This window comes from Symphalangus syndactylus, chromosome 1 (assembly GCF_028878055.3).
Source record: "Symphalangus syndactylus isolate Jambi chromosome 1, NHGRI_mSymSyn1-v2.1_pri, whole genome shotgun sequence".
Lineage (NCBI taxonomy): Eukaryota > Metazoa > Chordata > Mammalia > Primates > Hylobatidae > Symphalangus > Symphalangus syndactylus.
In genome coordinates, this window is record NC_072423.2 from 107993984 (window position 1) to 108017651 (window position 23668).

At 39.5% G+C, this 23668-nt stretch overlaps 1 protein-coding gene across 10 annotated transcripts in view; it reads left to right on the forward strand.

Moving 5' to 3' along the window:
• SFMBT1 (Scm like with four mbt domains 1) overlaps positions 1 to 23668 on the forward strand; it is a 151262-nt gene that overhangs the window by 83788 nt on the left and 43806 nt on the right. For all 10 annotated transcript variants that reach the window (XM_055274226.2, XM_063645937.1, XM_055274216.2 and 7 more), the window contains one exon: positions 13194 to 13288. In XM_055274226.2, coding sequence (XP_055130201.2) covers positions 13194 to 13288 — 95 coding nt within the window. The remainder of the gene's footprint in view (positions 1 to 13193; positions 13289 to 23668) is intronic.

Genomic DNA, 23668 nt, shown 5'->3' on the forward strand with positions numbered 1-23668 from the left:
CATCACAACAAACCATTAGCCATCGTTTCCTTTTCCACCCAGACTCTGGCATCCATAATCTACTTTCTGTCTCTAGGATTTACCTATTCCTGCTTTCTTTTATTAACGTTTGCATGGTATATCTTTTTCATCCGTTTCTTTTCAACATGCCTGTATCATTATATTTGAAATAAGGTTCTTGACACAGCATACACTAATTTTTAAAAATTTTGGCCTTACAGGATGTATGTATACCATTTATACTTAATGTAATTATTGATATGTTTGGATTCAAGTCTGCCTTTTTTGCTTATTTATTTTTTTCTGTTTTTGTTTGTTTGTTTCTCTAGAGCAGTGAGATTTCTTTCAGACTGGCTTCTGTGTTCTTTTTTTCCCTCTGCTTTCCTGTGGGTTACTTGAACTTTTTTTTAGAATTCCATTTTGATTTGTAGTGTTTTTGAGTATGTCCTCTTGTAGCACTTAGGTATTCTATTACATATGTATATAACTTATCACAATCTTCATTTTATTACTTTAAGTGAAGTATAGAAACCTTACCTACTTTTACTTCTCTTTACCCTCTTTTATTTATAATTGCCTTAAATATTTTCTCTACATATGTTGAGAACCACATCAGACATGGTTAACATTTTTGTTTAAACTGTCAAACATAATTTAGAACACTTGAGTGAAGGAAAATTTATTATATTTTTCAATATTTTTACTCTTTCTGTTGTCATTTATTCTTTTCCTGATTTTGCAAGATTCTTTCTTTTGTCACTTCATTTATATTGAGAGAATTTTCTTTAGTCTTTTTTTTTTTTTTTTGAGACGGAGTCTCGCTCTGTCACCCAGGCTGGAGTGCAGTAGCATGATCTCGGCTCACTGCAGGCTCCGCCTCGTGGGTTCACACCATTCTCCTGCCTCAGCCTTCCGAGTATCTGGGACTACAGGCGCCCGCCACCACGCCCGGCTAATTTTTTGTATTTTTAGTAGAGACGGGGTTTCACTGTGTTAGCCAGGATGGTCTCGATCTCCTGACCTCGTGATCCACCTGTCTCGGCCTCCCAAAGTGCTGGGATTACAGGCGTGAGCCACCGCGCCGGCTTTAGTCCTTTTTTTTTTTTTTTTTTGAGACAGAGTCTTGCTCTGTCACCCAGACTGGAGTGCAGTGGTGCGATCTCGGCTCAGCTCACTGCAAGCTCCATCTCCCGAGTTCACGCCATTCTCCTGCCTCAGCCTCCCGAGTAGCTGGGACTACAGGCACCTGCTACCACGCCCGGCTAATTTTTTGTGTTTTTAGTAGAGACGGGGTTTCACCGTGTTAGCCAGGGTGGTCTTGATCTCCTGACCTCCTGATCTGTGCGCCTCAGCCTCCCAAAGTGCTGGGATTACAGGCGTGAGCCACCGCACCCGGCCCTTAGTCTTTTTTTTAAAGGAGGTCTACTAGTGACAGATTGTCTTCATTTCCTTTCATTTGAGAATGTGTTGATTTCCCCATTCATTATTGAGGGATATTTTTGCTGGATATGGAATCCTGGGTTGAAAGCTCATTTCTTTCAGCTCTCAGAAAATAATTGTACTAATTCTTTCTGGCCTCCATGGTTTCTGATGAGAAATCTACTGTCATTGGACACTCTCCCACCTCCCACCTCCAACGCTTTGCTTTAAAAGAGAGGTTTCTCTGTTGTTAAAGATTTTTTTTTTTTTTTGCCTTTAATTTTTGGAAGTTTGAGTCTGGTGTATGTTTTTTTTGGGGTTTATCTTGTTTGGGGTTTACTTAACTTCTTGAGTTTATAGACGTTTTATCTTTTGCCAGGTTTAGAAAATTTTTAGCCATTATTTCTTCAAATACTTTTTCAGTCTTCATTTTTTCTTCTTCTGAAACTTTGATAAAACTAATATTAGAGCTTCTCTTACTGTCCCACAGGTCCCTCAGACTCTCTTCATTTTTTTTTTAATGTTTTCTCTCTGTTGTTTAGATTGGGTTTTTTCTGTTGTTTTGTCTTCAATTTTACTCATTCTTTCTTGTCTGCTTCATTCTGCTGTTGAACTTATCCATAGAGGGTTTGTTTTTTATTAATTGGGTTATTTTCAGTTCTAAAATTCTCTTTTTGAGCTGGAGAAGGAAGAGGGAAGGGAATAGTCCCAACTTAAAATGTCACATTTCGCTCTTCTAACTGAGGTTTAGTGGCTTATCTTGAATTGATGCTTTTTAGCTTGTTCTGTGCCTTTGGTTAATTTTAGGACTTTGAAATGATGATTTTCATTGTTTAGCCAGTCTTTTGGTTCTTTTATGGGAGAGTGGGTTCACTGCGATAATCATTTTGCCATTTCAGAAGCTGATTTTTCCTTTGTTTTGAATATTATTAACTCATGTATTTAAGTACATATATGTATATGTGTACATTTGATGAGTTTGAATTCATTGCTGTCATCATTCATTTGATGATCAGATTCTAGAGCAGCAAGAGTTCTTTCAGACTGGTTCCTGTGTTCTTCTGATGTGATGTCATGTATCTTTGATACAGTTAGTCCTTACCTTCTGGACCAGTAAGATTCCCAAGTACCTCCTGAACATATTCTGCCCCAAACTTGCAATCTGCTGTTTCTCTGAGGAGCTTTTTTTTTCTTTAAAGTAGGTATGATATTTAGAGACCACAATCTGGGTGCTGGAGTGCTAATTTGATACTAGGTTGTAATTTATTCTGGGCCTTACTTACAGACATAGCTAGAAAATACACATTTAAAATTATTTTCTATTTTTTAGAGACAAAATCTTGCTTTGTCACTCAGGATGGAGTACAGTGGCATGATCATGGCTCACTGCAGCCTCAAACTCCTCTGTTCAAGTGATCTTCCCACCTCAGCCTCCCAAGTAGCTGGGAACACAGGCATGTGCCATCATCCCCAGCAATTTTTTTAATTTTTGTAGAGATGGGGTCTTGCTATGTTACCCAGGCTGGTTTCAAACTCCTGGCTTCAAGTGATCTTCCTGCCTCAGCCTCCCAAATTGCTGGGATTTACAGGTGTGAGCCACCATGCTCAGCCATGAAAATACACATCTTTTGAAAAGTAAAGAAAATAATGGTTTTACATGGATACTTACAATTTAAATTTAAAATTACAGGGTTTTAGCTGGGCACAGTGGCATGCACCTGTAGTCCTGCTACTTGGGAGGCTGAGGTGGCTTGAGCCTGGGAATTCAAGGCCAGCTGGGGCAATATAGGGAAACTCCATTTCAAAAAAACAAAACAAACAAAAAATAAAACAGGGTTACAAGGATTTTTCTTCTTTGATTTTATGCTTTTATCTCTTCCCTTTTAGAAGTGTCTTGTTTGCTAATGATGGTAATATTATTACTTCTTTGTTTTTATCCTATAAAAGTCCTCTAATTATTTTAAAATAATAATACCAACATTTCAGATATCAACCACAGTGTGCAGTTTAAGATTTCTTTATAGTTTTTGCTTTTAAATATATTCCACTGGTGTTTATAGTCAGAGTATTGTATTTTAATATGGTGTAGGCCAGACCCGGTGGCTCACGCCTGTAATCCAGCACTTTGGGAGGCAAAGGCAGGAGGATTGCTTGAGCCCAGGGGTTCAAGACCAGTCTGGGCAACATAGGGAAACTCTGTTTCTACCAAAAAGAAAAAAAAAATTAGCCAGGTGCAGTGGCATGTACCTGTAGTCCCAGCGACTTGGGAGTCTGAGGTGGGAAGATTGCTTGAGCCAGGGTGGCTGAGGCTTCAGAGAGCTTTTATTGTACCACAGCACTCCAGCCTGGGTGACATAGCAAGACCCTGTCTCAAAAACAAATAAAAATAAATAACGTTACTTAAAGGAATCCTGTTTTCTTGTGTTTTTCCCACCAACAGTTAGCTCATGTGTTTCAGTTCATTTGAAATTTATAGACTTTTTTTATTTCAATTTAATTGTTTCTAAATTGTATAAGGAGTCTGCATACTTCTAAAGTGAAAATTGGCCGGGCGGTGGGTCATGCCTGTAATCCCAGCACTTTGGGAGGGCGAGGCGGTTGGACCACCTGAGGTTAGGGATTTGAGACTAGCCTGGCCAACATGGTAAAACCCCATCTCTACTAAAAATACAAAAAATTAGCCGGACGTGGTGGTATGCGCCTGTAATCCCAGCTACTAGGAAGGCTAAGGCAAGAGAACCACTTGTACCCAGGAGGTGGAGGTTGCAGTGAGCTGAGATCGCACCACTGCATTCCAGCCTGGGTGACAGAGTGAAACTCCATCTCAAAAAAATAAAATAAAATAAAATAACTTCAACCTGATATCACTAATTCTTTCTCTTTTTCCATATATATAGCCAGTTTTATTACTTTTTAATTTATTCTCCTGTTGTTCATTTTTAAAAATATAAACTAATATATGTGAGTGTATATACATATATCCTCATACTCACATCTCTCTCTCCTTTTATTTATTTATTTATTTATTTATTTTATTTTTTTTTTTTGAGACAGGGAGCCTTGCTGTGTCACCCAGGCTGGAGTGCAGTGGCACAACCTCGGCTCACTGCAACCCCTGCCTCCGGGTTCAAACAATTCTCATGCCTTAGCCTCCTGAGTAGCTGGAATTACAGGCACGTGCCACCATGCACCCGGCTAATTTTTGTATTTTTAGTAGAGATGGGGTTTCACCATGTTGGCCAGTCTCCTCTCGAACTCCTGGCCTCATGTGATCCACCCGCCTCGGCCTCCCAAAGTGCTAGGATTATAGGCATGAGCCACTGTGCCTGGCCTCTCTCCCATCTTTTTTTTTTTTTTTTGAGACGGAGTCTCGCTCTCTCGCCCAGGCTGGAGTGCAGTGGCGCAATCTCGGCTCACTGCAAGCTCCGCCTCCCGGGTTCACGCCATTCTCCTGCCTCAGCCTCCGAGTAGCTGGGACTACAGGCGCCCGCCACCACGCCCGGCTTATTTTTTTTTGTATTTTTAGTAGTCTCGATCTCCTGACCTTGTGATCCGCCCGCCTCGGCCTCCCAAAGTGCTGGGATTACAAGCGTGAGCCACCGCGCCCCGCCCTCTCTCCCATCTTATACAAAAAGTAGGGATACAAAAAAAAATACTGTTTGGTAGTGTGGTTACTCTTAACAGTATATTTTGGAGATTATTCCACATCAGTATATAGAAATTGTTCTCATTGCTTTTTACAGCAACCTGTACTGAATACATATACCATATTTATTCAACCATTTCCTTATTGATGGACGTCAGGGTTATTTCCAGTCTTGGTATTACAAATAGTGCTGCAATGAATGGCTTTGTACATATGTCTTTTTGTATTTTTGCCAACATATCTTTGGGATAGATTCCTAGAAGTGGTATTGCTGGATCAAAAGGTAAATACCTATGTAATTTTGTTGGATATTGCCAAGTTTTCTTCCACAGAGGTTGTGTCATTATGCTTTACCTGTGTAACTACAGCCTCACCATAGAGGCTTGTCACACTTTGGAATTCTTTTCAATCTGATATCTCTGTTGTTTTAATTTGCATTTCTCTTAAAATTTGCACATTTTCATATATTTAAGGATTATGCATTTCTTTCTTTAGTAAATTCTCATATCTTGCTCATCATCTCATCACAGCATTAGTCTTGTTTCTTCTCAGCATTGTGTGAGAGATTTTAGTTGAGTGATTCATCATTTTAATTGTTATTTATTTTTTATTTTTAAATTAACATGCAATTTAAGGGCTTAGAGTCCTTGCTAAGGGCCACGAATGCCCAGCCTTGTTATGTTTTAGTAATGTAAATTGACTTTCTGCTGGCCTGTACTTTCAAGATGCCCTCAAAGCCGTCTTTATTATTGGCTTGTATTTCTAATGAAAACATTTCAAATACATTAAAACTATGGAAGAGACTATAACAAACAGCCATGTGCCTAGCATAAATATTTAATAAATGTTAATGTTCAATATTTGTTTTTAATTTTTTATTGTGGTAGAATGTCCATCATGTAAAATTTACCATTTTCACCTTTTTTAAAGAGATGGGATCTTGCAACATTGCCCAGGCTGGAGTGCAGTGGCTATTCACAGGCACAATCATGTCTTGTAGTTCACAGGCACTACAGTCTTGAACTCCTGGGATCAAGCAGTTCTCTTGCTTCAGCCTCCTGAGTAGCTGGGATTACAGGCCGTTTTAACAATTTTTAAGTGTATAGTTTATTGGCATTAAGTACATTCACATTGTTGGGCAATAATCACTGCCAGCCATCTCCTTATCTTTCCAAATGGAAAGGTATACCTGTTCAACAGTAACTCCCCATTCCCCAGTTTCCCTAGGCCCTAGCACCCACCATTTAATTTTCCGTTTCTATGAATTTGACTACTATAGGTATCCATTTGTCTTTTGTGACGGGCTTATTTCTCTTAGCATAATGTCTTCAGTGTTTATCAATGTTGTAGGATGTGTCAGAACTTTATTTTTGGGAGGATGGGGTCTCTAACAGCCCAGGCTGGAGTTCAGTGATGTGATCACTGCTCACTGTAGCCCCAACCTCACAAGTGATCCTCCCACCTCAGCCTCTCAAGTAGCTGGGACTACAGCCACTCACCACCATGCTCAGCTTACTTCTAAAAATATTTTTGTAGACACGAGATTTCCCTCTGTTGCTCAGGCTGGTATCAAACTCCTGGGCTTAAGCTATCCTCTGCCTTGGCTTCCCAAAGTGTTGGGATTACAGGCATGAGCCACCGCACCCGGCCAGAATTTCCTTTTTTTAAAAGGCTAAATAATATTCCATTGTATGTATATACTACATTCTTTTTGTTATCCATTCATCTGTTGATGGACACTTGGGTTGCTTCTACCTTTTGGTTATTGTGAATATTGCTGCTATAAATGTTTATGTACAAATACATGTTTGAGTCCCTCTTTTTAATTCTTTTTGGATATATACACAGACATGCATAGATAGATAGATAGATAGATAGATAGATAGATAGATAGATAGATAGATAATATGATATTTAAAAAATATTTTGAGGAAGTACTGTACAGTTTTCTATAGTGGCTGTACCATTTTACATTCCCACCAGAAATATACAACCATTCTTAATTCTCCACATCCTCACCAACACTTATTATTTTTTGCCTTTTTGTTTATAGTTATTCTAATATGTGTGAAATGGCATTTCATTGTAGTTTTGATTTGCATTTCCCTAATGATTAGTAATGTTGAACATCTTTTCATGCATTTTCATTTTTTAAAAGAAGTGAAACATAATACAGTTTAAGCCTCTTTTGTGCTTCCCTTCTAATCTGTTTCCTCCTGTTTATCCCCAAAGGTAACTTTGTTGAAGTTGATACGTATTCTTTTCATCCTTTTCTTTACACTCTTATATTAATATGCATATATTCATAAACATTGCACTGCAAAGTTTTGTTTTGAAACCTAGCTGCGCTTTTCATTCTGCACTTGCCTTTTCTGCTTCATGTGTGTTTTTGAGACTTATCTATGTCAACACTAGCATTCATTTCAACTGCCGTATAGTAGTATTCCATTGAAGAATTGCCATAACTTACCTATTCTACTTACTGCTTCCAGTTTGTTGATATTACAAATGCTGCTGTGATGAACATCCTTATATTTACCTCCTTGTGGTCATGTGGAGTATGGTTTCCCCTAGGGTGTACTCATTCAGCAGTTTATTGAGAGTCTTCTGTATAACAAGCATTGTTCTGGGCAGAGGAATACATCAATGAACAACAACAACAACAACAACAACAACAACAAAACAACCATCCCTGCTCTTAGGGAGTTTATGTGAAGTGAGATTATTGGATTATAGAGTACTTGAGTCTTGGCTCACTTAACAAGAGTATTTTAAGAATCTAGGTGGCAAATTCCTGACTTTATGGAGTTTATGATCTAACAGGTATATTGTCAATAGGAATGAATGCCATGAAGAAAAGGGAAGCAGAGCCTAAAGATGGATACTGTTGCCTTTCTGAAGACGAACATTTGAGTAGAGACTTGAATGAAATGGAGCATGAAGGAAACTGGGAGATGATTCTTTGAGTTGAGGGATAGCAAATGTAGAGGGTTTGTAGAAAGAGTATGATTAAAGAATGGCAAGAACCTCATTGTCACCCGAGTGTGGTGAGCATGGAGAGTTTGGCTGAGGATAAAGTGGTAGGGTAGGCAGCCAGGGATCAGGTCATGTACGGCCTTTGTAGTGTCCCACAGATTTTAGATTTTAAGTGTAATTGAAAGGTGGATTGAAAGGTGGAAGATATTGTGGTTAGGCCTTGAACTAGAGATAGCCAGTAGATATGGTGGGAAGTGATTTGATTTGAGATATGTTTTTTGTTTGTTTTTATTTCCAGGATACATATGCAGGATGTGCAGGTTTGTTACATGGGTAAACATGTGCCATGGTGATTTGCTGCACTTATCAACTCATCACCTAGGTATTAAGCCCAATATACATTAACTATTTTTCCTGATGCTCTCCTCCCCTTGTCCCCCTTGACAGACCCCAGTGTATGCTTTTCCCCCCGATGTGTCCATGTTTTCACATTGTTCAGCTCCCACTTATAAGTGAGAACATGTGGGGTTTGCTTTTCTGTTGCTGCGTTAGTTTGCTGAAGATAATGGGTTCCAGCTCCATCCATGTTCCTGCAAAGGACATGATCTCGTTCCTTTTTATGGCTGCATAGTATTCTATGGTGTATATGTACCAGGTTTTCTTTATCCAGTCTATTGTTGATGGGCATTTGGGTTGATTCCCTGTCTTTGCTATTGAGAATAGTACTGCCATGAACATACATGTACATGTATCTTTATAATAGAATGATTTATATTCCTTTGGGTAGGTACCCAGTAATGGGATTGCTGGGTCAAATGGTATTTCTGGTTCCAGGTCTTTGAGGAATTGGCACACTGTCTTCCACTAATGATTGAACTAATTTACATTCCCACCAACAGTGTAAAAGTGTTCTTATTTCTCTGCAGCCTCAACAGCATCTGTCGTTTCTTGACTTTTTAATTTAATTTAATTTTTTTGAGACAGAGTCTCACTCTGTCACCCAGGCTGGAGTGCAGTGGTGTGATCTCTGCTCACTGCCACCTCTGCCTCCCAGGTTCGAGTGATTCTCCTGCCTCAGCCTTCTGAGTAGATGGGATTACAGGCACACGCCACCACGCCTGGCTAATTTTTGTATTTTTAGTAGAGATGGGGTTTCACCATGTTAGCCAGGCTGGTGTTGAGTTCCTGACCTCAAGTGATCCACCTGCCGTGGCCTCCCAAAGTGCCGGGATTACAGGCATGAGCCACGCTGCCCAGCCTGTTTCTTGGCTTTTTAATAATCATCATTCTGACTGGTGTAAGATGGTATCTCATTGTGGTTTTGATTTGCATTTCTCTAATCATCAGTGATGTTGAGCTTTTTTTTGTATGTTTGTTGCCCGCATAAATGTCTTCTTTTGTAAGATGTCTGTTCATGTCCTTTGTCCGCTTTTTAGTGGGGTTATTGGGTTTTTTCTTCTAAATTTGTTTAAGTTCCTTGTAGATTCTGGATATTAGACCTTTGTCAGATGCAGAGATTACAAAAATATTCTCCCATTCTTTAGGTTGTCTGTTCGCTCTGATGATCGTTTCTTTTGCTATGCAGAAGCTCTTTAGTTTAATTAGATCCCGTTTGTCAATTTTTGCTTTTGTTGCAATTGCTTTTGACGTTTTTGTCATGAAATCTTCGCCCATGCCTATGCCCTGAATGTTAGTGCCTAGATTTTCTTCTAGGGTTTGTATAGTTTTGGGTTTTACATTTAAGTCTTTAATGCATCTTGAGTTAATTTTTGTATAAGGCGTAAGGAAGGAATCCAGTTTCAATTTTCTGCTTATGGCTTAGTCAGTTCTCCCAGCACCATTTATTAAATAGGGAATCCTTAGTGCTTGTTTTTGTCAGGTTTGTTGAAAATCAGATGGTTGTAGATGTGCGGTCTTATTTCTGAGTTCTCTATTCTGTTCCATTGGTCTAGATGTCTGTTTTTGTACAAGTATCATGCGGTTTTGATTAGTGTAGACTTGTATAGTTTGAAGTTAGGTAGGGTTATGCCTCTACCTTTGTTCTTCTTGCTTAGGATTGTCTTGGCTATACAGGCTCTTTTTTGGTTTCCTGTGAAATTTAAAAGTTTGTTTCTATTTCTGTGAAGAATGTCAGTGGTAGTTTAATGGGAATAGTATTGAATCTATAGATTACTTTGGGTAGTATGACCATTTTCATGATATTTTGATTCTTCCTGTCTATGAGCATGGACTGTTTTTCCATTTGTTTGTGTCCTCTCTGATTTCCTTGAGCAGTGGTTTGTAGTTCTCCTTGAAGGGGTCCTTCACTTCCATTGTTAACTGTATTCTTAGGTATTTTATTCTCTGCAGCAATTGTGAATGGAAGTTCATTCATGATTTGGCTTTCTGCTTGTCTGTTGTTGGTGTATAGGAATGCTTGTGAGTTTTGCACGTTGATTTTGTATCGTGAGATTTTGCGGAAGTTGCTTCTCAGCTTAAGAAGCTTTTGGGCTGAAGCGATGGGGTTTTCTAGAGATAGGATCATGTCACCTGCAAACAGAGACAGTTTGACTTCCTCTCTTCCTGTTTGAATACACTCTCTCTTGCCTGATTGCCGCAGCCAGAACTTCCAATACTATGTTTAATAGGAGTGGTGAGAGAGGGCATCCTTGTCTTGTGCCAGTTTTCAAGGGGAATGCCTCCAGCTTTTGCCCATTCAGTATGATATTGGCTGTGGGTTTGTCATAAATGGCTCTTATTATTTTGAGATATGTTCCATCAATACCTAGTTTATTGAGAGTTTTTATTTTATTTTATTTATTTATTTTTTGAGATGGAATCTCGCTCTGTCGCCCAGGCTGGAGTGCAGTGGTGCAACCTCAGCTCACTGCAACCTCCACCTCCCCGGTTCAAGTGATTCTTCTCCCTCAGCCTCCTGAGTAGCTGGGACTATAAGCGCACGCCACCACGCCTGGCTAATTTTTTTGTATTTTTGGTAGAGATGGGATTTAACCATGTTGACCGGGCTGGTCTCGAACTCCTGACCCTGTCATCCACCTGCCTCGGCCTTCCAAAGTGCTGGGATTACAGGCGTGAGCCACTGCACCCAGCCTATTTTATTTATTTATTTATTTTTGAGACAGTGCCTCGCTCCATCACCAGGCTGGAGTGCAGTGGCGCGATCTCAGCTCACTGCCACCTCTGCTTCCCGGGTTCAAGCAATCCTCCTGCCTCAGCCTCTGGAGTAGCTGGGACTACAGGTGCGTGCGGCCACACCCAGCTAATTTTTGTATTTTTAGTAGAGACGGGGTGTCACCACGTTGTCCAGGATGGTCTCCATCTCTTGACCTCGTGGTCTGCCCGCCGTGGCCTCCCACAGTGCTGGGATTATAGGCGTGAGCTACCACGCCCAGCCTATTGAGAGTTTTTAACATGAAGGGATGTTGAATTTTTTCAAAGGCTTTTCTGTGTCTTTTGAGATAATCATGTGGTTTTTATCTTTAGTTCTGTTTATGTGATGAACTACGTTTATTGATTTGCATCTGTTGAACCAGCTTTGCATTTCAGGGATGAAGCCTACGTAATTGTGGTAGATAAGCTTTCTGATGTGCTTCTGCATTCTGTTTGCCAGTATTTTATTGAGGATTTTTGCATTGATGTTCATCAGGAATACTGGCCTGAAGTTTTATTTTTTTTGTTGTTTCTCTGACAGGTTTTGGTATCAGGATGATGCTGGCCTCATAAACTGAGTTAGGGAGGAGTGCCTCATTTTCAGTTTTTTGGAATAGTTTTAGAAGAAATGATACCAACTCTTCTTTGTACCTCTGGTAGAAATCTGCTGTGAATCCATCTGTCCTGAGCCTTTTTTGGTTGGTAGGCTGTTCGTTACTGCCTCAATTTCAGAACTCATTATTGGTCTATTCAGGGATTCAGCTTCTTCCTGGTTCAGTCTTGGGAGGGTGTATGTGTCCAGGAATTTATCCATTTCTTTTAAATTTTCTAATTTATTTGCATAGAATTATTTGTAGTGTTCTCTGATGGTTGTTTGTATTTCTATGGGATCAGTGGTGATATCTCCTTTATCATTTTTTAATGTGTCCATGTGATTTTTCTCTTTTTTCTTCTTTATTAGTCTAGTTAGTGTTCTATTTTATTATTTATTTATTTATTTAGTTTTGAGATAGAGTCTCGCTCCATCACCCAGGCAGGAGTGCAGTGGCACGATCTTGGCTCACTGCAGCCTCTGCCTCCTGGGTTCAAGCAGTTCTCCTGACTCAGTCTTCTGAGTAGCTGGGATTACAGGCATGTGCCACCATGCCTGGCTAATTTTTGCATTTTCAGTAGAGACGGGGTTTCACCATGTTGGCCAGGCTGGTCTTGAACTCTTGACCTCAAGTGATCTGCCCACCTCAGCCTCCCAAAGTGCTGGGATTACGGGTATTTTATTAATTTTTTCAAAAAACCAGTGCCTGTATTTGTTTATTTTTTTGAAGAGTTTTTCGTGTCTCTATCTCCTTCAGTTCCATTCTGATCTTGGTTATTTCTTGTCTCCTGCTAGCTTTGGGGTTTGTTTGCTCTTGGTTCTGTAGGATTTAGTTGTGTCGTTAGGAGATCTTTCTAGCTTTTGGATATATTTTAAAGATAGTACCTACGGAATTCTTCTATGGATTGGATATAAGGTATGGAGAAAAAGGGAGGGAGGCAAGGATAATGACACTTTTTTTTGATTAAGGTAAAATATTTACTAGGAGTATCTTTCACTCAGAGAGTACTAAGAAAGGATCAAGTTGAAAATTTAAGTTTGAAATGCTTATTAAGTATCTTCAGTGTTTGACATGAGAATACTAAATTTCAGTCCAAAGTGATAGTAATGGTTTATACTCCTACCAGTTTTATATGATCCGTTTGGGTGAACTCTAGATTTGGGTGCCTCTTCAGCAAGAGATAGCATGTCAAACTGCTGTTCTGTGAAGATTCGTTGACAATCAGTGCACTAAGGGCACCTATCATTTAAAAAACAAAAACAAAACAAAACAAAATCCCACTTAATTCTTTTGTGCAAAATCAGTTGTGAAGTAAATTCTGTAAAGTTAGGTTTATTAGGTTTATGTTTTTATACCTTGAGTTTTCTTTAATTGGAATTCACCTGTTTTTGTTTTATTTTTAATTCTAGATGCCGGCTCTGGTATGGAAGAGGTAGAATTAAGCTGGGAAGATTATCTAGAAGAAACAGGGTCCACAGCAGTTCCCTATGGGTCTTTTAAACATGTAAGCAATAACTATATTTGCCTTACTGGTGTTATATCCCTTTATTTCGAATCTCTGTATTATCATTAGAGAATTTAAAGTTATTTTAATTTGTGGTACTTGAAAGAATTTAAGAGCTTTTTCTTTCCTCCTGCCACCCTTAGTAGGAACACTTGCCATATTCCCTTTTTTTTTTTTTTTTTTTTTTTTTGAGACGGAGTCTCGCTTTGTCACCCAGACTGGAGTCCAGTGGCACGATCTTGGCTCACTGCAAGCTCTGCCTCCCGGGTTCATACCATTCTCCTGCCTCAGCCTCCCGAGTAGCTGGGAGTACAGGTGCCCGCCACCACGCCCAGCTAATTTTTTGTATTTTTAGTAGAGATGGGGTTTCACCATTGCCAGGATGGTCTCGATCTCCTGACTGTGTGATCCTCCTGCCTCAGCCTCCCAAAGTGCTGGGATTACAGGCGTGAGCCACCGTGCCTGGTCACACTTGCCATATTCTAAAATCCTTTTTGGTTTTGTATATTTTCTGCCACTCAATGCATGACTTGTCTTTTTGACCATTTATGAATATTCCTTTACTTTTGTCAAAAAACCTTGTCATAAATTGAAAAAAATTATTGTACTTTGTTGCATTTACTTTGTTGCATTCATTGAAAGTAATTTCAATAGCATTATTTGCTGTCACTCTTATTGAGCAGAACATAAGTATGACATACATAATTACATGTCATATTAGTGGCCTGCGCAACCCAGTTTTATGCCGTAACAACCCAGTTTAATGCCTTGTCAATGACAACATATTTGCCCTGTGTAATGACTTTAGAATGTAAGAAAGTACCCCAAATTTTGTTCGTAATTTATATCTAGACGTAGATTTTTTTTTGGTGAGGGGGGTGAGGGGTCAGTGTCTCACTTCATCGCCCATCACAGCTCACTGCAGCCTCAACCCCCTGGGCTCAGGTGACCCTCCCACCTCAGCCTCTTAAGTAACTGGGATTACAGGTGTACACCACCACACCCAGCTAATTTTTAGTTGAGATGGTGTTTCACCATGTTGGCCAGTCTCAAACTCCTGGGCTCAAGCAATCTTCCTGCGTTGGCCTCCCAAAGTGCTGGGATTACAGGCGTGAGCTACTGTGCCCATCCTAGACCTAGTTTTTAACCTGTTTACTCTAACTCCCTCTTAAAACACACAGAATAATTAATTCTAAAACTACTTATTTCATATTTGTCATAGTCTGCGTGGGCTGCCATAACAAAATATCATAGACTAGGTGGCTTAAACAACTGACATTTATCTTCTCACAGTTGTGGAGACTGAAAGCCTAGGTGTGTAGCTGCTTTCTGGTGAGGGCCCTCTTTCTGGCTTGCAGATAGTTGCCACCTTGCTGTGTCCTTACATGGTAGAAACAGCAAGAGCTCTGTGGTGTCTCTTCTTAAAGGAAGAAGAACCAATTCTGTTGGATCAGGGCTCCATCCTTATGACCTCTAAATGTTTGCACCCTCCCAAAATTTATATGTTGAAACCTAATCCCCATTGTGGTGGTATGAAGAGGTGGGGCCTTGGGGAGGTGATTAGGCCATAAAGATTTTTTCTCATGAATGGGATTAGCGCCGTCATTATAAAGGAGGCTTGAGAGAGCTTGTTTGCTCAACTTCCACCATGTGAAGACAGCAAGAAGGCACCATCTTTGAAGCAGAAGGTGAACCCTCACCAGATCCTGAATCCGCTGGGGCCTTGATCTTGGACTTTCCAGCCTCCAGAATTGTGAGCAGTAAATTTCTGTTGTTTATACATTTTCCAGTCTAAGATATTTTGGTGTAGCACCCCAGATGGACTAAGACAACCTTCATAAAGGGCCTATATCCAGTCATACTGGAGCTTAGGGTTCGAACATACAAATTTTGGGGTGAACAGTTTAGCCCATAGCAATGTTCAATAGGGCATACTTCTTTTGTTCTAGGATTTGTGAAGACTCTGATGCACAGTCAGTGTTGTCTGTGAATATAAACCATATTATTTTAGCTGCTTTGTCTTTATATGCTTAAGAGTCCCGCCATTCTCCTGCCTCAGCCTCCCGAGTAGCTGGGACTACAGGCACCTGCCATCATGCCCTGCCAATTTTTTGTACTTTTAGTAGAGATGGGGTTTCACCGTGTTAGCCAGGATGGTCTCGATCTCCTGACCTCGTGATCCGCCCGCCTCGGCCTCCCAAAGTGCTGGGATTACAGGCGTGAACCACCGTGCACAGCGAGTCCCACTATTTTTGGTTTTCCATGTGTAAAAACTCAGTCATGTTAGCTGCCCTTTTTGATTATTCTTTGTTCATTTATATCTCTCTTAAAGTGGTGAGAATTACATATTTCAGATAAGGATTTTATTTCATATTGCATTGTTGGGAGCAAGCCCCCCAAAGTCTGGCCATAAACTGGCCCCAAATAAAATCTCTGCAGGACTGTAACATGTCTATAATGGCCCAAGCTGGAAGGTTGTGGGTTTACGGGAATGAGGACAAGGAACACCTGGCCCACCCAGGGCAGAAAACCGCTTAAAGGCATTCTTTAGACACAAACAAAAGCATGAACAATCTGTGTCTTTAAGGGCATGCTCCTGCTGCAGTTAAATAGCCCAACGTATTCATTTAATTCGGCCCATCCCTTCGTTTCCCTTAAGGGATACTTTTAGTTAATTTAATATCTATAGAAACAATGCTAATGACTGGTTTGCTGTTAATAAATATGTGGGTAAATCTCTGTTCGGGGCTCTCAGCTCTGAAGGCTGTGAGACCCCTGATTTCCCATTTCACACCTCTGTATTTCTGTGTGTATGTCTTTAATTCCTCTAGCACCGCTGGGTTAGGTTCTCCCCGACCGAGCTGGTCTCGGCAGCATTAATCTTTTGTAATTGTTTTCAATATTCTTTTTTAACATGAAAAGCCTATTTAGTGGTTATGTAATACCTTTGAATTCTTGTTTTTGGTGTTGTTCTTATTCTGATAGTATTTACCCAAGCTTATTTATTTGTACTAATATTCAAATGGAGAACAAGTTTTCTTACGAAGATTCTGGTTCTAAAAATGTCATGTTAAAGAAACAGATTTCACCTCCTCCTCTTTGAATGACAAAGCAACCAGGAGAGTAGAAAACAAATGCAAAACTTCTTTATTGTCAAATGTAGGAAATATTTGTAAATCTGAATCATAATGTGTGGTGAAGGGCTGCCAAATACAGTGAAAATCTAGCATAAGTGTGGGAAGATTCTGAGATGGGATGCTTGTGGCTAGTAGATCATAGGCAAAGCTGGTAGAACTCAGATCTCCAAATCAAAGGAGATAGATGTGCAGGCCTATAGCAAGAGTTTTACAGGATCCAATTTGGAACACAGGAAGGAGGAATTAGAGGTCAATCAAATTTGCAGGGAGAAAGGGTCTCAAAGAGTGAAAAAGCCTTGCTTGTGTGCATTCTGGTGGAAGGAAAGGCACGCGTTGTGGGAAAGGCACTAAGTGTTACCTACATGCTCTAGGACAAAAGCTTTAAACTGTTAGGGAAGGATTACAAACTCTTATTAATCCTGCGACAAAGGTACAGACCCATTATACCCTGGGAAGTAGAATAGAAGGGAAAATAAGCCCTCTGTACCTTGGGAGAGGGATAGGAATACATACTGGAGCATTATGGATTCCCTACAGTTGAGGGACAGGTAGGATCACTGAGAAGTTCCTACCCCCTAGACCCAGAGACACAGAGCCTCCAAGACTGTGGCTGAGTCTCACAGAGTACTCTCTCATACCTGTCCCCCACCACCAAGTGAGTGTTGAAAAATGGTGGTCTGTTGTATGGGAGAGGCAAGAGCATGGAGAGAGATGGTCTCTGAGGTGTAGTCACCAACAGAAGACCTAAATCTGAGGGTGGAACAGGAGACATTGAGATAAAAAGAAAAACCCTCTGGCAAATGAGCCTATACCCTAAATCATAGATATTACTAGAGGACTTTGAAGCCTGTGGTGTACTTGTGAATGCACCATAGCAACAATAAAACACAAATCCAGCTTCACTTCTGACTAGATTGACTTAACTTTCTCTCTGAAACTAAAGGCCTAAGAAAAGAAGAAGCATGCCCATTTCCAGGCATAAATACTATTTGCCTCATTCTTGACTATTCTATACATAATGTCTGGCTTCCAACCGAATATTATGGGGCACGTAAAGAAGCCAGAGACAAATAGCAAACTGTCAAAAGACAAAGCAATCAACAGAACCAGACTCATATGACCCAGATGTTGGAATTTTAAATAACTGTGACTAATATGTTAAAAGCTCTAGCAGAATAGGTGGAGAACATGCATGAACAGAAAAGGAATTGCAGCAGAGATGGAAACTGTTAGAAAAAATGAAATAGAAATAATAGAAATGAAAAATGTGATAACAAAGTTGAATACCTTTGGCAGTAGATTTGACACAGCTGAGGAAAGGATCCATGAATTTGAAGACAGATCAATAGAAATAGCCCAGATTGAAATACAAAGAGAAAAAAGAGTGGGAATTTAAAAGAGACCAGAGCAACCAACAGTGTGAGATAATATCAAAAAGTGTAATATATTTATAATTGGAATCTCAGAAGGAAAAAGAAGAGCGAGGAAAAGATATTTGATGAGATGGACAATTTTCCAAAGAAAAGAAAGATACTATACCACAGATCCAAGAAGCTCAGGTAATGCAAACAGAATAATTACTAAACAAATAAAACCCACCCAGACACATCATATTCAGACTACTGAGAACCAAGGAGAAAGAGGAAAATTCTTTAGAGACACTGTGCAACCAAGATAGTTGGGTAAGATTTTTAAGATGTTGAAAGAAAAAAACTTAACCCGGAATTCTATATCTAGCAAAAATTTCATCCAAAAGTGAAGGAGAAATAAAGACTTTTTAAAGGAAAACAAAGTAAGGGAATTCATCACCAGGAGACCTGCACTACAAAAAACAGTAAGGAAACTTCTTTAGACAGAGGAATTTGCTATAAGACAGAAACTTGAATCTACACAAAGAATTATGGGAGTGGTATAAATGTAGATAGATAAAAAGTTCATTTTTTCTGAATTTCAATATCTCTAAAAGATAACTTTGAAGCAAAACTAGTAGAAATATACCGTGTGTTTATAGCATATGTAACTATAATAACACAAATGATGGGACAGAAGATTGGGAGTAGTATACCATTCTAAGATCTTTACATAACATGTGAAGTGGTAAAATATCATTTGTAAGTAGACTGCAATTAAAGATGCATATTGAAAACCTTTCGGCAACCACTAAATTAAAAAAATTATTGTGGTAAAATATACGTAAAATTTGCCATTTTAATAATTTTTAAAAATTAATTATTTATTTTCATAGACAGGGTCTTATAAAACTAAGACCCTGCCCAGGCTGGAATGTAGTGGTGCAATCATAGCTTACTGTAACCTTGAACTCCTAGGCTCAAGCAATCCTCCCACCCCAGCATCCTGAGCAGATAGGACTACAGGCATGCACCACCATGCCTGGCTAATTTTTGTATTTTTTATAGAGACAGGGTCTCACTGTGCTGCCCAGGCTGGTCTCAAACCCTTGGGGCTCAAGCAGTCCTCCTGCATTGACCTCCCAAAGTGCTGAGATTACAAGTGTGAGCCACCATACCTGGCCTCATTTTAATAATTTTTAAGTGCATAGTTCAGTGGCATTAAGTACATTTACAATGTTGTACATCCATCAGCAGAACTTCTTTTTTATCATCTCAAATAGAAACTGTGTACACTAAATACTGACTTTCTATTCTGTCCTTCCCTGACACCCCGGTAACCTCTATTCTTCTTTCTGTGTACCTCACGTAAGAGTTGTGTAATATTTGTCCTTTTTTGTCTGTCTTATTTAACTTAACACAGTGCTCTTAACATGTTTTCAATTTTCTTTTTAGTGGTTGCCCTTGAGTTTGCAATATACATTTACAACTAATCCAAGTCCTCTTTCAAATAACACTATACGACTTCACAGGTAGTGCAAGTAGCTTATACCAAAGTATTAGCAATTCCTCCCTCATGTCCCTTATAACATTGCTGTCATTCATTAATTTACAAGCTGTAATATTCATAAGCTATGATCACCAAATACTTTGTCGCTATTATTATTTTGAACAAGCCATTATCTGATAGTTCAATTCAGAATAAGAAAAATTAGACTGGGCACAGTGGCTCATGCCTGTAATCCCAGCACTTTGGGAGGCCACGGTGGGAAGGTTGCTTGAGTCCAGGAGTTTGAGACCAGGCCGATCAATGTAGTGAGACCCTGTCTCTACAAAAAATTTAAAAATTAGCTGGGCATGGTGGCATGTACTTGTAGTCACAGCTACTAGAGAGGCTCAAGTGGGAGGATCGCTTGACTTCTGGAGGCTGAGGTTGCAGTGAGCTATGATTGTGCCACTGCACTCCATCCTGGGTGACAGTAGATTCTGTCTCAAAAAAAAAAAAAAAAAAGAAAAAGATTCTATTTTACCTTCTTTTATTTCTTTTCTAATGTGCTTCTTTTCTTTATGTAGATCTGAGTTTCTGACTGATATAATTTTCCTTCTTTGTAAAGAATTGGGCCGAGCATGGTGGCTCACACCTGTAATCCCAGCACTTTAGGAAGCTACGGTGGGTAGATCACCTGAGGTCAGAAGTTCGAGACCAGCCTGGCCAACATGATGAAACCCCTTCTCTACTAAAAATACAAAAATTAGCCAGTCGTGGTGGCAAGCACCTGTAATCCCAGCTACTTGGGAGGCTGAGGCAGGAGAATCACTTGAACCTGAGAGGCGGAGGTTGCAGTGAGCCAAGATCGTGCCACTGCACTCCAGCCTGGGCAACAAGAGTGAAATGCCGTCTCAAAAAAATAATAATAATTTCTTTTAATATTTCTTGCAAGGCAGGTCTACTGGTGACAGAATCCCTTAATTTTTGTTTGCCTGAGAAAATCTTTTAGTACTTTTTAAGGATAATTTTGCTTGATACACAGCTCTAAATTAGTGGCTTTTTGCTTTGAATGCCTTAACTATTTCAGTTCTCTCTATCCTTGCTTGCATGGTTTCTGAGGAAGGAAAAAAAAAAGACTGTTAGAGAAGGAATGTGTTTCTTTTTTTTTTTGGAGAAGGAATTTTAAAATGTAAAAGAAAACCTTTGATTTTTCTTTTCTTCTCTTCTCTTCCTCCTCCTCCTCCTCCTCCTCCTCCTCCTCCTCCTCCTCCTCCTCCTCCTCTTCTTCTTCTTCTTCTTCTTCCTTCTTCTTCCTTCTTCTTCCTTCTTCTTCCTTCTTCTTCCTTCTTCTTCCTTCTTCTTCTTTCTTCTTTCTTCTTCTTCTTCCTTCTTCTTCTTTTTTTTTTTTTTTTTAGATAAGAGTCTTGCTCTGTTGCCCAGACTGGAGTGCAGTGGTGTGATCCTAGCTCACTGCAGCTTCAGGCTCAAGCAGTCCTCCTGCCTCAGCCTCCAGAGTAGCTGAGACTACAGACACCCACTACCATGCTTGACTAACTTAAAATATATATATATATTTTGGTAGAGATGGGTCTTGCTATGTTGCCCAGGCTGGTCTCAAACTCCTTGCCTCAAGGGAACCTCCTGCCTTGGCCTCCCAAAATGCTGGGATTATGCCGTGAGCCACCATGCCTGGCCTAATATTTCTTATTCTTTGTTGAGGGAACATATAACAGTTTATTCAAAATAATGACAGCAGTCAGGTGCGGTGGCTCATGCCTGTAATCTCAGCACTTTGGGAGGCCATGGCGGGCGGATCACCTGAGGTCAGGAGTTCAAGACCAGCCTGGCCGACATGGTGAAACCTTGTCTCTACAAAAATACAAAAATTAGACAGGCATGATGGTGGGTGCCTGTAATTGCAGCTGCTTGGGAGTCTGAGACAGAATTGCTTGAACCTGGGAGGCAGAGGTTGTAGTGAGCTGAGACTGTGCCATTGCATTCCAGCCTGGGTGACAGAGCGAGACTCCATCTCAAAAAACAAAAAAAGTAATGACAGCAACAATTTATTTGATTATGTATGCTTATGTATAAATATATGCTAAGGCATGCTTACGTATATAAATGGTAGCAATGATACAGGGGAAGAAATAGCGGAATTAGAATTGTTATTATAAGGGTTTTTTTTAAATCACAAAGTGGATTTGGATTAGTTTAAATGTATATTGTGAACTCTAGGGCAACTACTAAAAACAGTTAAAAGAAATATGATATGCTAAGAAGGCAAAGTGGAATAATATAAAATGCCTGTTTAAAACCACAGAAGGCAGATAAAGAGTGGAAGACAAAATAGAAACAAAGAACAAGGCAACAAATAGAAAACACTAACATGTATGGTAGATATTAATCCAACTATATCAGTAATCACTTTGAATGTCAGTGGTCTAAATGCACTGTTAAAAAGATGGAGATTATCAGAGTGGATCAAAAAATATGACCCAACTATATGTTGTCTATAATAAAAGCACTTTAAATATAAAGAGACATATAGGTTAAAAGTAAATGGATGGAGAAAGATATACCACGCTAACACTAACAAAAAAAAAGAGTAGCTAGCTATATTAATGTCAGACAGAGCTGACTTCAAAGCAAGGAATGTTATTAGGGATAAAGAAGGACATTATGCCTGTAATCCCAGCACTTTGGGAGGCCGAGTGGATCATTTGAGGTCGGGAGTTCGAGACCAGCCTGACCAACATGGAGAAACCCTGTCTCTACTAAAAATACAAAATTGGCCAGGCGTGGTGGCGCATGCCTGTAATCCCAGCTACTCAGGAAGGCTCAGGCAGAAGAATCGCTTGAATCCAGGAGGCGGAGGTTGCGGTGAGCCGAGATCATGCCACTGCACTCCAGCTTGGGCAACAAGAGCGAAACTCGGTATCAAAAAAAAAAAAGAAGGACATTACATAATAATAAAGGGGTCAGTTCTTCAAGAAGACGTAACAGTCCTTAAAATGTATGCATCTAACAACAGAATGTAAAAATACGCGAGTCAAAACCTGGTAGAACTGCATGGAGAAACAAATGGATTCAATATTATTAGTCAGAAAATTCAACACCCTCCTATCGAAAATGGACAGATCCAGCAGGCAGAAGATTAGTAAGGACATTGTTGAGCTCTGCAGTAGCATAAATCAACTGGATATAATGGACATCTATAGACTACTTCAACAACAGCAGAAGACACATTCTTCTCAAGCTCACATGGAACATTCACAAAAATAGACCACAGCAGGCCCATAAAGCACACCTTAACAAATTAAAAATAATATAAATCATACAGTGTGCTCTCAGACCACAGTGAAATTAAACTAGAAATCAATAACAGAAAGATAGCTGCAAAGTCCCTAGTTACTTAGAGATTAAACAACACACTTGTAAATAACACATGGATAAAGGAAGCAACCTCAGGGGAAACTTTGAAATATTTGGAACTAAATGAAAATACAGTAACATCAGAAACATAAAATGTCTAGGATTAAATGTAAAAAAAATTGCAAGGAGGCTGGGTGCAGTGGCTCACACCTGTAATCCCAGCACTTTGGGAGGCCAAGGTGGGAGAATTGCTTGAGCCAAGGAATGCGAGACCAGCCTGGGCAATATAGTGAGACCTTTTCTACAAAAAAAGAAAAAAAAAAAATTAAAAATTAGCCAGGCATGGTGGAGCACACCTGTAATCCTAGCTACATCAGAGGCTGGGGTGGGGGGATCCTTTGAGCCCAGGAGACAGAGGTTACAGTGACCCAAGATTGTGGCGCTGTACTTCAGCCTGGGCGGCAAAATGAGAGACCCTGTCTCCAAAAATAATAATAATAATAATAATAATAATAATTGTAAGGCAACTCCAATTCATTATTGATGTAAAATAAAGACCTTTATACATGAAGGGATACACCTTGTTCATGTAATGAGAGAGTCACTATTGTAAAGATACCAGTTTTCCCTAACTAGGTCTGTAGATTTACTGCAAACAAATTAAATTCCAAAAAATACATATATATAAAATTTTAGATCGAAATTGACAAGCTGATTCTGATTTTTATATGGATATATCATGGATCAAGGATAGCTAGACACACCTAAAGAATAAGACAAAATGAGAAGACTTGCTGTACTAGATATCAAGTTTAATTAAGATAGTATAGTGCTACTCTAAGGAAAAGTAAATCAGAAACAGATCCACTTTTGTAGGGACACTTGATTTATTACAAAGGTGATGACTTATAGTGGTCGGGAAAAGTGCTGGTTTAATTGTATACACATGTTGAAACAAACCCTTACCCATATTTAACTTCATATTAACTTCATTAATTCCAGGTGTATGTTCTAAATATGATAGCTCCTAGAT